This window comes from Lineus longissimus, chromosome 12 (genome assembly GCF_910592395.1).
Source record: "Lineus longissimus chromosome 12, tnLinLong1.2, whole genome shotgun sequence".
In the NCBI taxonomy this organism is placed as follows: domain Eukaryota; kingdom Metazoa; phylum Nemertea; class Pilidiophora; order Heteronemertea; family Lineidae; genus Lineus; species Lineus longissimus.
Genome location: NC_088319.1, coordinates 1,134,787 through 1,148,104, shown reverse-complemented (window position 1 = coordinate 1,148,104; position 13,318 = coordinate 1,134,787). Strand labels below are relative to the sequence as shown.

General features: G+C 43.9%; 1 protein-coding gene across 24 annotated transcripts in view; it reads left to right on the top strand.

The window, feature by feature from the left end:
* LOC135497059 (basement membrane-specific heparan sulfate proteoglycan core protein-like) overlaps positions 1-13,318 on the top strand; it is a 184,590-nt gene that overhangs the window by 156,838 nt on the left and 14,434 nt on the right. For 20 of the 24 annotated variants that reach the window (XM_064786736.1, XM_064786731.1, XM_064786752.1 and 17 more), the window contains 14 exons: positions 67-304; positions 651-851; positions 1,297-1,448; positions 3,067-3,298; positions 3,548-3,733; positions 4,062-4,222; positions 5,621-5,852; positions 6,255-6,443; positions 6,927-7,190; positions 8,028-8,190; positions 8,635-8,729; positions 9,317-9,346; positions 11,475-11,795; positions 13,023-13,040. In XM_064786736.1, coding sequence (XP_064642806.1) covers positions 67-304; positions 651-851; positions 1,297-1,448; positions 3,067-3,298; positions 3,548-3,733; positions 4,062-4,222; positions 5,621-5,852; positions 6,255-6,443; positions 6,927-7,190; positions 8,028-8,190; positions 8,635-8,729; positions 9,317-9,346; positions 11,475-11,795; positions 13,023-13,040 — 2,482 coding nt within the window. The remainder of the gene's footprint in view (positions 1-66; positions 305-650; positions 852-1,296; positions 1,449-3,066; positions 3,299-3,547; positions 3,734-4,061; positions 4,223-5,620; positions 5,853-6,254; positions 6,444-6,926; positions 7,191-8,027; positions 8,191-8,634; positions 8,730-9,316; positions 9,347-11,474; positions 11,796-13,022; positions 13,041-13,318) is intronic. The other 4 variants (XM_064786729.1, XM_064786733.1, XM_064786751.1 and 1 more) reach the window with 4 other exon arrangements.

The window sequence follows — 13,318 nt, the reverse complement described above, 5'->3', positions numbered from 1 at the left end:
GGTGACCACTCTTCCTTATTTCCTGTGAATGGTCACTTTAATACATGTATGCCCTCTATCTTTCAGAGTGGAATTGCCCGCCTTACGATCCAACGTATTTCTGCAGCAGATACCGGGGAGTACATCTGCCTGGCATCGAACTACCTAGGCCAGGCGGAGGGGCGCGTCGTCATAACTGTAGAGAGTCGCGTTGGAGGCCGTGGTGTCCTCCCGACCGTTTCACCGCAGATCTTGCAGATTGATGGTGAGGATGTGAGACGGGTGCGTGTTGGAGATGACACCGTTTTCATTTGTAGGACTAGAGGTAGGTTTGCGTGTTAAGGTATGAGCTGGTTGACACATAGTTAAGGTTGGGGTTGACTGAAGTTAAGGCACAACCATTTTAGCTAGAACTTGAAACCCTAAAGCAATTAAAACCCTCTGAATATGAAGCGAATGCCAATTTTAAGAGTGGGAGTCTGTACTGTGGTGAGCCAAGAACTGATTCCCACCCTTGAAATTGGCGTAGCGCATTTTCAACTTTAGGACCTGTCCTAGATCCCCTGTCATCTAAACCTGACCCCAAGCATAGCATTGTATTCATCTGAGACACCGATCCAAATTTGAAAGAACATTCTGTCTCGGTGTGACCTCAAACCTATCGATTCCAGATCCCGCTGCGATCATCAACTGGACTAAACAGCGAGATGACCTACCGGCCAATCATCGTCAACAACTGGGCTCCCTCTATTTATACAAACTCACACCAGAACAAGGAGGAATCTATGTATGCACGGCTAGTATTGGAGGTGACAGTTATCGTGAACACGTCACTTTGATGATTCTTGGTCCGGACGGTGGTGGCCCTGGGGGTAAGTACATTAAGTGGTTTTATAGAGTTTGAGATTCGTTAAAGGGACAACTGGTTAATAGCTTTCCTTCATGTTCCTTGCCAGGTGAAAAATGTCTGTCAGAAAAACCAGTGGATGCTGAACTTGGCCCGGTTGTTCAAAGCTCCGTGATCTGTTGACTGTGGTTTGGCAGCTGCTTGTCAACTGTTACTTTAGCATGCTACTGGCGAAGTTTGCTCCGTTATGCTTAGCCTGCGCTATGCTATCGCGAAGTTAGCAGAACCTCAAGGGCTCACTATGGTGTTCTGTCAAGTTCAGTCGGGGTCACTGAAACTAAAACTTTGTGTTTAGTAAACTATCCATGCGTTTGAAGAAATCATTTTTTTTTTTTTTCTTTTTTTTTTTTTTCAAACGCTTTCAAATTTTGCGGTTCACAGTATGTCACCATTTTGCCTTTATTCAACAGGACCGAACACCGAACCCAGACTCACGATCATTGCCCCCCAGGAACGGCCAGTGGAAGGCGAGTCACTTTCGTTTGAATGCAGAGCTACTGGCACACCCACTCCGACTGTCTACTGGAGGAAGGCTGGCAGCAGGTCAACAACTCCTGGACAGGTAGGACAATGACAATTTCACCCTGGCAAAACAGCGTCTCTTTTCCTCTCTGACACGCCTCAGTTCCGTGGAGAGTGTAGTTGCATTTGCACGGGAAATCTACAATGGGGAACAGGGAGTTGAAAACAGCCTATAGGTCACATTTTATGCGACAGATATTTATTAGTGAGACAGTTTGCAAGGAACAGCTTGTAAAAGAGGATTTCCACTGTGATGTACATGTGTGAGCTTCCTGAACAAATCAGGTGTTAACCTTCGATAATTTTACTTTTACAAAGTACGGTAGAACCTCTCTATTGAGGACACCCTGGGGAGTGACAAGTGCTATCCTTAATAGAGAGGTGTCCTGATTAGAGAGGTCAATTTGAATGGTAACAACCAATTCGGGACCAAAACTAGTGTCCTTAATAGAGAGGGTGTCCTTAATAGAGAGGTGTCCGCTAAGGGAGGTTCTACTGTACTTTTAATTAACTTGGAGTTTTAACTTTTAGGATCGATTTGAAGTCTCAGTCATTTATAAGGTACAGGGTGAATACAAAAAAATGTATATAGCTGTTCTTGATCATCAAGGTCAAAATCAGCCGAAGATTTTCTTTATTCCCTCAACCCGTTTTTACCTGACCTGTATTTGATACCTGTGTGTGATTTGAACCGTCTTGCAGCAGACTGCCATGATCGTGGTGGCCATGCTTGGTAAATCATTACAAATCATGTTAAAAGCAGTTCAAGTCGAGCTTGGGACTTGGACAGACTTCATTATGCCTTAATCAAACAAATGTAAAAAAGTCAAGCTGGGTGATTCCCCCTTTCCTCTTGTGTTTATATTTTGTTCAGCTTGGCATCTCTGACCCCCCCCCTGATGTTTGGCCCAGCAAGCCCTCTTCTATTTAGCGCTCCATCCTTACCCTTGGGGGGTGTTCCACATCCTGTCAAAGTTCTAACCACGTTATAACTGTGCAACATTCTCAAAGCGCTTCACATTTGTGACCCGTCACAGCAAAACAAGTCTCGTGTCGCTCTGAGCTTGGCAGGTTGAGACGGCCTGTTTGTTCATTTCTCTATTGCCTGCCTTTTGTGAAATATGAGCACATCAATTTCTTCCATTATCTCCTGGTGTCATTTAGGCTCATTTTCTGTGCGACTTGGGCCTGGTTTTGCTGTGACGGGTCACATTGATTCCTCGATCCTAAACCTTCAGCGGAGCTGCTCAATCAGCGCTACAGCCTGAGAATTTCTGACTGGTACCCATTTATACTCTTTGGTGTTGTAAGGCATAAAAGGAGACCTTTCTAGACGTCTCACGCTAACCGTGGCCGGGGTTTGAACCAAGGCCCTTAAGACTTAAACTAATGGAGAAAGATGTAAGGCAGAGGGACCTACCTGTGCCTAAAGTTGAACGCTGACATCGAAAAAAGGCCGTCATATATGTAACTGCTGGTCAGATGCCCTAGACCATCTGGGACGAGGAGAATTAACCCGAATACTGTGGGCTAACTGCCATTGATGATGTCTTTGACGACAAAAACTGACGCTGTTGCCAGTGATTCTAAAAAATCAAACTACGCAGGCAATATCTTCTTGCTTGACATGAAATGTTTTCTAAATATCCACGTTTCAGCTCGGCACTGCCACCTACACCATTCCAAGAGTCTCGGCCGCCGATTCTGGCGAGTACATCTGTATCGCTTCGAACGCGGTCGGCCAGGCTGAGGGTCGCGTCATCATCGCGGTGAGGAGTCGCGGAGGACCCGTCCTCCCGACAGTGAAGCCGCAGGTTATACAGATTGATGGAGAAGATTTGAGACGTGCCGCCATTGGCGATGACGTCACATTTATTTGTCGCCATAGAGGTATGTCCTATACGGTTACCTCCGCATTCATTCACCTAAATATCCGCTTCACTGAAACTACTGCGGCCAAAATGAGGCACAGTGTATTTATACATAGAAACAACACTTAGGTATTAATGGTTTAGTGGCAGTCAGTTGGTATTAAATGAAGCACACAATATCTCGAAGAAGTTGACGCTGTTGCTCTACTCTTCTCCTCATCGCGATCTTCCAACGTAACGCAGATTCACTCAAAGTCTTCCATTCCAGATACCAATGCTGTTATCACCTGGAGTCGCGAGAGAGGTATTCTGCCCATCGGTCATCGCCAGCAAGGTGGCTCCCTCTACCTGTATAATGTCCGACCAGAATATTCCGGTATCTACGTGTGTAATGCCAACATCGGTGGGGAGATCTTCCGTGATCAGGTCGAGTTATTTGTTCCTGGTGGAGATGGTGAGGAATTTGTTTTGTTTCATTCGCTTTAGATCTGAACATAATTTTTGAACCCATGTTTACAAAATTTGACATGGAAACTTTTTAAAATGATTTGAAACCGATCATTTTTGGTGCATCAGGCATATCAATTGAATTGAAATCACCCAATGATTATGGTTGGGCTGTATTTGTTGACAGAAGTCGATTTCAATGGGGAAAAAATCAACACTCGTAATTATGCTTTATAAAGATCACTGTTAATGCCAAAACCCAACCTCTAGTAATAAGTAAATGGTTTTTTGTTAATACTCACAGCTCGTAACACCTGCTTTATTTTCATCTTCAGCAGGTGGTCTTCCAAAAAGTCGGCCACAGTTGTCCATCACAGCACCGCAGCAACAGCCAGTGGCTGGCGAGACCATCGCATTCGAGTGTCGGGCCACTGGTAACCCTACACCCACAGTCTACTGGAAGAGAGCTGGCTTCAGCAGAACTACACCTGGAGAAGTAAGGCTAACATTTTCATCTTCTTGTTCTGTATAACTTGGGGAGGGAGTCCAGATAGCGATACAACCATATATACGCAATGAAAGTTGCTAACATCTTCATGATGTAGACGTTTATTTACACTATATACATATTCCACGATCGATTTCAGTTCCTCATCATGCCTGATGAGGGTTCGAGCGAACCGAAATCGATCGTATAGTGTAAATAAACGTCTACATCATTAAGATGTTAGCAACTTTCTTGTTCTGTGTTCGGGACTTTTGAAAAGCACGCTAGACAGTCGGTCCATTCTCGGTAGCGAAATAGCATGCGTGATAATGACGTCACTGCAGCTGCTGCCCTCTATTTCCCCATCGCTGAATTACAGGCAATGTCGGACAAACATGCGGTTTCGTAATGGATTCAGGCTTTCTAACTAGGGCAGTTAGATTCAATCTGGCACATGTCCGAGTGTTGGAAATACTACATAATTGTTCTGAATATTTCTCTCTCTGACTCTATGGTATCATTCATGCTAAAAACAATGCAGGGTCAAAGATAATTGACTTTGAAATAAGCTCAAATGCGTAGAAATAAGTGTCGATGTCCGACTGTCACGTGACTAAAACGTCATCAATATCTTATGCAAATGACCTTGTGAGCTATAAATAGTAACTTTGCGAAATGCAATTGCCTGTCGTAGAGAGTTCCACCACAGACCCCACGAGCTTTGTGGTGATCTCTTCGGGTGATAGGGATGTATACATGTAGATGTTGCTAAAGTTTGGACCTGTAAAACCTCCAGAGTGTAGTGCTTGAATCATGAGGAAACCAGCCCTGTAAAATATTTAGTCGCCCTCCAACTTCAAGCACCCCGCTGATACTACACACAGTGATGATCGGCATATTTACCTTATCTACCTAATGGCCAGCGTAACCAGTGATAACACTCTGGCCAGGATCATCATGTGATCATGACTAATTTACTGTGATGAGGCAAAATTAGAAGTAATTCGGTCGACTACAAAGCAACCAGGATGTGATAGCAAGATCGGTTATGTAACAACATATGTTGACCTCAGCCTTTGGTCCGGCAACTCAGCAGGAGGTTACCTGGCTCAGATAAGCTGAGAGCTTAAGTCAATAAACTATTCTTCAGAAACTCTCCCCTCATCAAATATCCCTCCCCCCCCCCCCCCCGGCATCTAAGGCATTTTCCATTAGTTGGTGGGGGATGGTTAGGAGATAATTTTTACAGGGCTGGTTTCCTCATGATCATGCATGTACAGACCAATAGCTAGGGTGAGAATGACAAATGCTTGGAATGACTGAAACAGTTGCCTTACAATGATAACAATCCCTGCCACTGGTAGCCCATCTCAATCATTAACCTTGGAAATGCCATACATCTTTCAGCGTGGAGTTGCCCGCCTAATACTTGAGCGAATCTCTGCCGCGGACGCTGGTGAATACATTTGTCTTGCCACGAACAGCCTTGGTCAGGCGGAGGGACGTGTGGTCGTGACTGTCGAAGGGCGCGGAGGTGAAGTTCGTCCCACGGTCAAGCAGCAGGTCTTACAAATAGAGGGCGGTGATTTACGGCAGGCTGGCATCGGAGATGATATCACCTTTATTTGCAGAAGTAGAGGTAGGTTTGACAAATACATCAATGCAGACGGAGTCTTTCAAAGTTTGGCTGCAAAAACTGCTGCAAATCTTTCCAAAATTTATTATTACAGTGGAACCTCCCTTAGCGGACACCTCTCTAGTAAGGAAAACCTCCCTAATAAGGACACTAGTTTTGGTCCCAAATTGGTAGTTTTCATTCAATTTGACCTCTCTAGTTAGGACACCTCTGTATTTAGGACAGCACTTGTCAGTCCTGAGGGTGTCCTTAATAGAGAGGTTCTGCTGTATTCATTGTCTTAAAATGAAGTTTACAGTACCCAAGATTTGAATACCTTACCATTTCAATGCAAGTAGAATGTTGTTCAATGATGCGTCATTTTAAAGAAAGATACAACAAGAGTCTAATTGTTGTCAATTTCAGATCCAAACTCAAATATCCACTGGAGTCGAGAACGCGGTGCTATACCCGTCAACCATCGTCAAAGTTCTGGCTCCCTCTATCTTTACAACGTCCAACCAGATCATTCCGGTGTTTATGTGTGCTCATCGACCGCAGGCCATGACGGAACGAGTTATCGTGACCAAGTTGAGTTGAGAATCGTCGGTGCTGGTGAGTTTTAAGGTCTTGTCTCTGTTTCTATTGGCCATCACAGTGTGGAGCGAAAAGATTCATACTGACGTCAAAATGAAATCCTGCTCGCCCCGCTATTAATATGACATAACTTATCTTGTGTCTCATCATGTTTGACTGGTTCATTTACCGAGTCCGTCAACTGCCTACTATTGGCCCGCAGTCATCCTTTCTACCAAATTATCCCTATAGTTCTATCATTAACAGCAGTCCCAATAAGCTTTACGTTGGTTACACCTGAGAAAATCGATTGGAGCACTGCACTCGTTTCAATGAAGACCTCGTCCCCACATGTAGGTTAACAACAATGCCAGCTTTCTTTCAATGAAGGTTTTCCTATGCCAATTTTGGATGCAGGCCACCCAATCTATACCGGGTGTGGGCCAGGGGTACCATACACTGCCATAATCCTGCGGTAGTGAAAGTGTTAAAGGGTTGATACATCTCGAATTCTTGTTCCAGTCCTCCCTAGAATTAACATCGGCGAACCTCTCCGTGAAGTCAGACTCGGTGATGCTGTCACCTTGATCTGTGACGTGCAGACAGCTGGCGTCGTTGACATCTCCTGGGACAGACCTGAAGCACGCCTATCGCCGTATGTCGTCGATGATGGTCGCGGTTATTTGGATTTCCCACGCACCACGATAAATGACGCTGGGAAGTATCGTTGTACTGCCAGGAGCTCTACTGGGACGACTGAGGGCTTTGTAGACCTTGTTATACTTGGTGAGCAATTTCGAGACATTTTGCAGATGTTCCCGGTCATTTTATTTTCTGAGCTGGATGAAGAAGAGAACAAATAGGGTATAGCAAAACTTTGTTCACTTCTCTGTGGTGTTGGCTGTCATGAGAGTATGGTAGTTTTGTTAACCCTATAACACCTAGAGCCACTGCCAGCGCAAGTGCTTATTCCCCTAGGCCCCGACGTGATTTTACCTGGAAATCACATTTTTTGCGATGGGTCCAGTTTTTTACAAAATGACATAGGTGAACTTCCAAATAATGTATTATAAGTCCCGTTTATTTTTAAAAAGATGAAATTCCCTATTAGATAGGGTACATCCAAATCGGAATCAAACAAACGATCCATTTCAGCAATTCAAATGTCTGACCTGCATTTACTGGCTTGAAGAGAAACAAAAACTTAATCGTCAAATATCTCAAAAACTTCTACAGCAACCACCATTGTTCATCCAGGCATTTTAAAGCTTAAGTTTCATAGATTAATAATAGGCGGCGCTCTGAAGGAGATCGGTAGCTAAGCGCGCGAAATTTGAATATGGGTGTGCGGGCGCCTCCAGGGGGATCGGCGGCGGGCGTCATCGGGCGCCTCCAGGTGTTATAGGGTTAATGTTGTTGGTGAAAAAATAAATTTTAGGGCAAAGTTTCCAGTCATATTGCTGAGTCACTCGATCTAGAAGGGCCAAATCAAAAGCTCTGTGTTCTGGATGTTATCTGGTAGAGAGTAGACAAGTACTGTGCATAGAAAGAGACTTTGTAATGAGCACTAATCCATCGCAACCATCAAGTGTTTGGCATCTAATTCAAATTTTGCCCTTCCAGCTGTTCCATCTGCCAGCATCGGTCAAGAGAGTGTTACCGTTGCCCTCGGGCGCACCGCCAAGCTTCGGTGTCTGGTGACGGGAAGTCCGCAACCACGTATCACATGGGCGAAAGATGGCGGAAAATTGCCGGCGCAGATCACCGTCGAGAAAGGAGTACTGACGTGAGTGTATGCGTATAGTGTACATATAATGATGTACATGTATTTTACCAAAGCATAATCGTGTGTAAACAGTCTTTTTAGCACATGACCTTTTTGGCCGGGTCATTTCTGGCCAGCTGATTTCAGGTAAGTACCACTTCTGCTGACAGTCGTTATAGTCCGTGGGTCAGAATGGTCGGGGATCGTGCAGCCCCATTTGAAGGTCACCGAGTACCAGACTAAAGACTTGGGACTGGGGGCGACACTAAGGACGCTGTCCTTAATAGGGAGGTGTCCTGATTACAGAGGTCTGATGTTAAGAAAAGACGCATTTGTGAGCAAAGTCACTGTCAATGGTACAGATACTTAATCTGCTACATAGCAGGGGGGGATCCGGTTAGCGGTTCCACTGTTTGCTTGGTAGGAAAAGAACGACTGAATTCGTAATTGTCTTTTGTGTTTCAGTATTTACAACTTCAAGGAGAGTGATGCTGGTAACTACCTGTGTACAGCAGCCAATGCAGCTGGGAGCGCCAGGGCCTATGTGACAATTAATATCGGTGAGTAGTAACCTTCCTTTAGGAAAAAAGCTTCAAATTCGGCATTATTTTCCATTTGGTACTGTTTGAATTTGAGAATTTGTCCTCTCTTTTGAAAAATAGATGTACTTTTCATGGTTGTACATACATGTAGCATACGAGAGTGTATCAATGCAATGGTACATTGCACAATGTGAATGCACACACTACATCAAACACTGACCGTCACGTCAATGACAGTGTAACATCTCTGGCCAAACTTTTCTTTGTTTCGGCTGATAGCTAGCTGGACTAAAGCTGTATAGGATGTTAAACAGTGATATTAACCCTCTGTGAACTGCTGTAGGTGTGAAAAAATCTTTTGGGGTGGATCAGTAATGCTTCTCGAAAGATTGTAGACAAACTCTGTATGTTTTGCGGTTGGGTGCCTTCTATTATTTTACGTGTGTCGTCATTGGCAGTTTGTTTGTCAATCGAGGGAGGGGCTATTGAGCCCTTCTCTTCATGTGCCTGTGGTGATAGTCCATGTCGAGGACGGGGTCATGTTTCATTGGGTTCCTCTTAATTTCATTTTTACTTTTACTAAAATGTTCTAATTTTCCACTCAGACCCAACCACAACAGAACGCATCCAGAAAGGTTAGCATGTATGCATATAATGCCCTATGATGTATATTCTTTGGAACTGGGGTTTGAACCATTGTATTGCTACAGTACTGTCCAGAAGTAACGAATCCCATGTTGTTAATTATCCAACAAGTTTCAGGTGCGGGGATATGAAACCTTATACATTGCGTGGTAGGGGCTGCATCTGAAATGTACTGCTGACACTACTGTAGATAATATGAGAGTTTACTTCTAGACTGTACTGTACGTTTCTCTCACCTGGTCTTTGTGTAATTATTACCTCGGTGTTCCAAGCAGGGTTTGTTCTGTATTTTGAAATTATTCAGCCAAAACACAAGTTTTCTGAAGAATACCCAAAATATGGTACAGTTCCTGTCCATTCAAGTTGAGTGCTGTAGTGAAATTCTTTCCCAAGTAGGCCAATCATGTCCTATCATAAAGTGTTTGCCAGATAAATCTGGCCAAAGGTAATTGACCGAACTCTTGTCATCAAACTGTGATACATGTCGTGTGATTACAAATGATACTGTTACACAGCCCAGGGCAGCTTATGTCATAGTTGACCGGCTAAAGTTGAAGCTGTGGCAGTCAACTATACTCAGCCCAGGGCAGCTTGTGTCATAGTTGACCGGCTAAAGTTGAAGCTGTGGCAGAACTATACTCAGCCCAGGGCAGCTTGTGTCATAGTTGACCGGCTAAAGTTGACTCTGTGGCAGAACTATACTCAGCCCAGGGCAGCTTGTGTCATAGTTGACCGGCTAAAGTTGACTCTGTGGCAGAACTATACTCAGCCCAGGGCAGCTTGTGTCATAGTTGACCGACTAAAGTTGAAGCTGTGGCAGAACTATACTCAGCCGAGGGCAGCTTGTGTCATAGTTGACCGGCTAAAGTTGAAGCTGTGGCAGAACTATGCTCAGCCCAGGGCAGCTTGTGTCATAGTTGACCGGCTAAAGTTAAAGCTGTGGCAGAACTATACTCTGTTTTTAAGTCAGGGGTAGAATAAGGGCAAGTAGTTGGAACAGGAGCAAGGTCACAAAATGACTACGTGGGACAGTCAAGCCAAGCAAATCTGAAACAGTGTATTACCCTTCAGCATTGGTTTGGCCTATCCAAAGCATAATCTAGTGTAATTGTTAACACCACTATCTTTTGGTAAATGTGATCTGGTCACATTCCTGAGTTCAACTGAGTGCCTTTGGCCGGAACGATATGAAAAACACTTTACTGTCGGTGAAGATGCCACTGGTAGAGCTAACCTAGATGAAGTGCTAGACTCCTTGTGACGTATGTACCTGAGTCTTCCACCAAAAGTGTCAGTAAGATCATGTCCCAATCCATCCTTTCCAGCTGGACCCTTGTTTAGGCATTCAATACCCCCTCCCCCCTCCAAATACAAACTGATGTCATCAAGTGATCACCTCACTTCAGCCACCATTTCAGCTCCTCCCAAAGCATTTGATTGAGGATGAGTAGAAAGACTTCAACGCCCCCCTCAACCCAACCCCCCCCCCCCGACCACCACCAATAACGCCAATAGGGCCAAAGGAGATATGTCATTGTACTCCCTTTCCACCCTTTACCCCCCTTCCCCGTCTGAAGACTTAGATTTAGATACCCATCGTTGAAACATCAGATCTTGTATCATAATTGATAAATATTGCCTACATGTACCGATGTTAATTGTGTACCATAGATATTTCTCTATTTGTCTAAATGTGCATGCATACTGTACGGTGATCCGACAATATTTGCCACCATTTTATCCTCATCTGTTGTGAAATATGTAAGGTAAAAGAAATGTGTCAAAGGGTACCTTCAAAAAGGAACAAACAAAAACTGTTTTTTATAGATTACATTTTTTATGTCAGAATAAATAATACTTTTTGTTGTATAAATATTTCTCCAATTAATCACATCATAAGCCTCCATACTCATTCGCTGAACACTTGGACTTAGCAGATTTCATGTCCTTTCCTCTCCAGCGCCATCTAACAACAAGTTCAAGAACTTTTACTCGTCAGGCAGCAAAATAACCGGAACCTCATTCTTAGCCATTTTAGATTGTCACTGATTTCCCTCTCCTGACCTTATAGACCTTTGACCTTGTACAGCCCGACCTGACACATATTTCTGCCTTCAGATCGAGCGAGCCCTGGGGGTGAGGTTGGTACTGGTGGCCGAGGTGTCGACAACGGTGACTTCAGCAACATCCAAGAAATCGCCTCGCGCACTCAGACCGTTAGTGTAGGTGACCGCGTGGAGTTCACATGCGAGGTCATCGGGAATCCACCACCTACAATCCGTTGGGTCCGTGATTTAAGAGCAGTACCGACGTCAGCAATCATCACAGGAAGTCAGATGGTCATTCCACGCGTTGCACTAGAGGATGCTGGGAAATACCGCTGCATAGCGTCAAATCGCGGTGGAACCCGCCAGGCCAGCATTGAGCTCTTCGTCCGAAGTAAGGTTCACCACACACCTTTTTTTCTGCTTATATGATGATGGTGTTTGGTTCCTTAAACTTTTGTATATGACCCTCAGATCCTCGTATCCTTACCATACCTCTGGCTTGCTTTAAAGCAGGAGCGAGGGGGTCAAATTGATGGTCTTCATGAGACAGTAAGGGGACTAGATCATGTTTTCAAGCATGTACAGTTTCAGTATACTGCGAGATAGGAAAGACCCCTCTTGGCATTACCGTGAAACGCTATCTGGCTGACCTATCTTCTGCCTATAGACTCCCTTTAAAGAACTGCTACTGATATGAAATTACAAGACTTATGCAAATATAATAGTGTAGCTTGCATGAATGGGCGATCGGTATTGTATTAAGCCTGTGTTTTGACTTGAGAAAAAGTCAAAAGAAGTAGTTTTTGGCGCTAGCAATGTCATCAATGGTGGATTTGCTTGCACTGACTGTTATCATGCTATGTCCTAGATTTGCCGAAGTTTAAGGAAGAAAATGCTCCTCTGATGACTCTTACTATCCTGCCGATGAAATCATATTAAAAAGACACTCCCTTCTACTTTCGATTTGCTCAAAACGAATTCCTCTCAACATAATTGATACTTCCTGTTGTTTGACTGTTTCGCCCTCAATTAAACCTGCTTATCGGTACATTTATTTCACAAGTTTTGAATACTAGTCTCTTGCTTTTACTTAAGTTTCTGTTTGCTTGCCAATTGAAATACTCTAGTTACACCACTGTAAGACTGTTTTGCATGATTTTGATGGGGTCTTGGAGGTTTTCAATTGAAACATTAACGGTAGGTATTCAAATCAGGAGTTCCATTTTTTACAATCATCTCATTTTTCTCTGATGGCCACAGACGTCATGTCCTTGACCTCTGTGTCAATGTCATAGAAATGATGAAGTGGTCTTGGATCGGTGAAACTAGAGTATGCTCTGTTTTAAAAAAACTTTGCAAAATGTACAGTCCCAATCACAATTGACATTCCTCGAGAATGTTATGTTTACCTGTAAATAACGCAACCTATTCGAGAATGCGCCGGATCAGTATCATTAACCACGATCACTCTAACCTTTGCGTGAGCTGACAGTACATCAGTTGTGACTGGGACTGTACTGCTATCATCTTCAGAGCACCTTATGGCTCAACATGCTTATTTATTGATATCTGCAATGCTTATTGTTTACTAATGTAGCCGTCTACTAAACTTTTGCAGGTTCTACGGTTCATCCTGGTAGGTATTTTGCCCAGCATGTGGTTTGACCATAGAATTAGTTAACTAGTGTATAGTTTCCTATTCTAAAACACCTTGGTTAGCATGTTTCAGTTTTATAATGAATTATGTATAAGCCTCATTTTGACCGCAACGTTTTTGGTGAGACAACCACAACCTCTTGTGGTGTAAAATGTGTCTGAGCAGATTCATAGTTCATAGCCTAAGATCTTGTGTTGTGTTTTCTGTTGTACGCGCCGGTCACCGATCCGAAGGTTGACCTTCCTCAACGTTGCTTA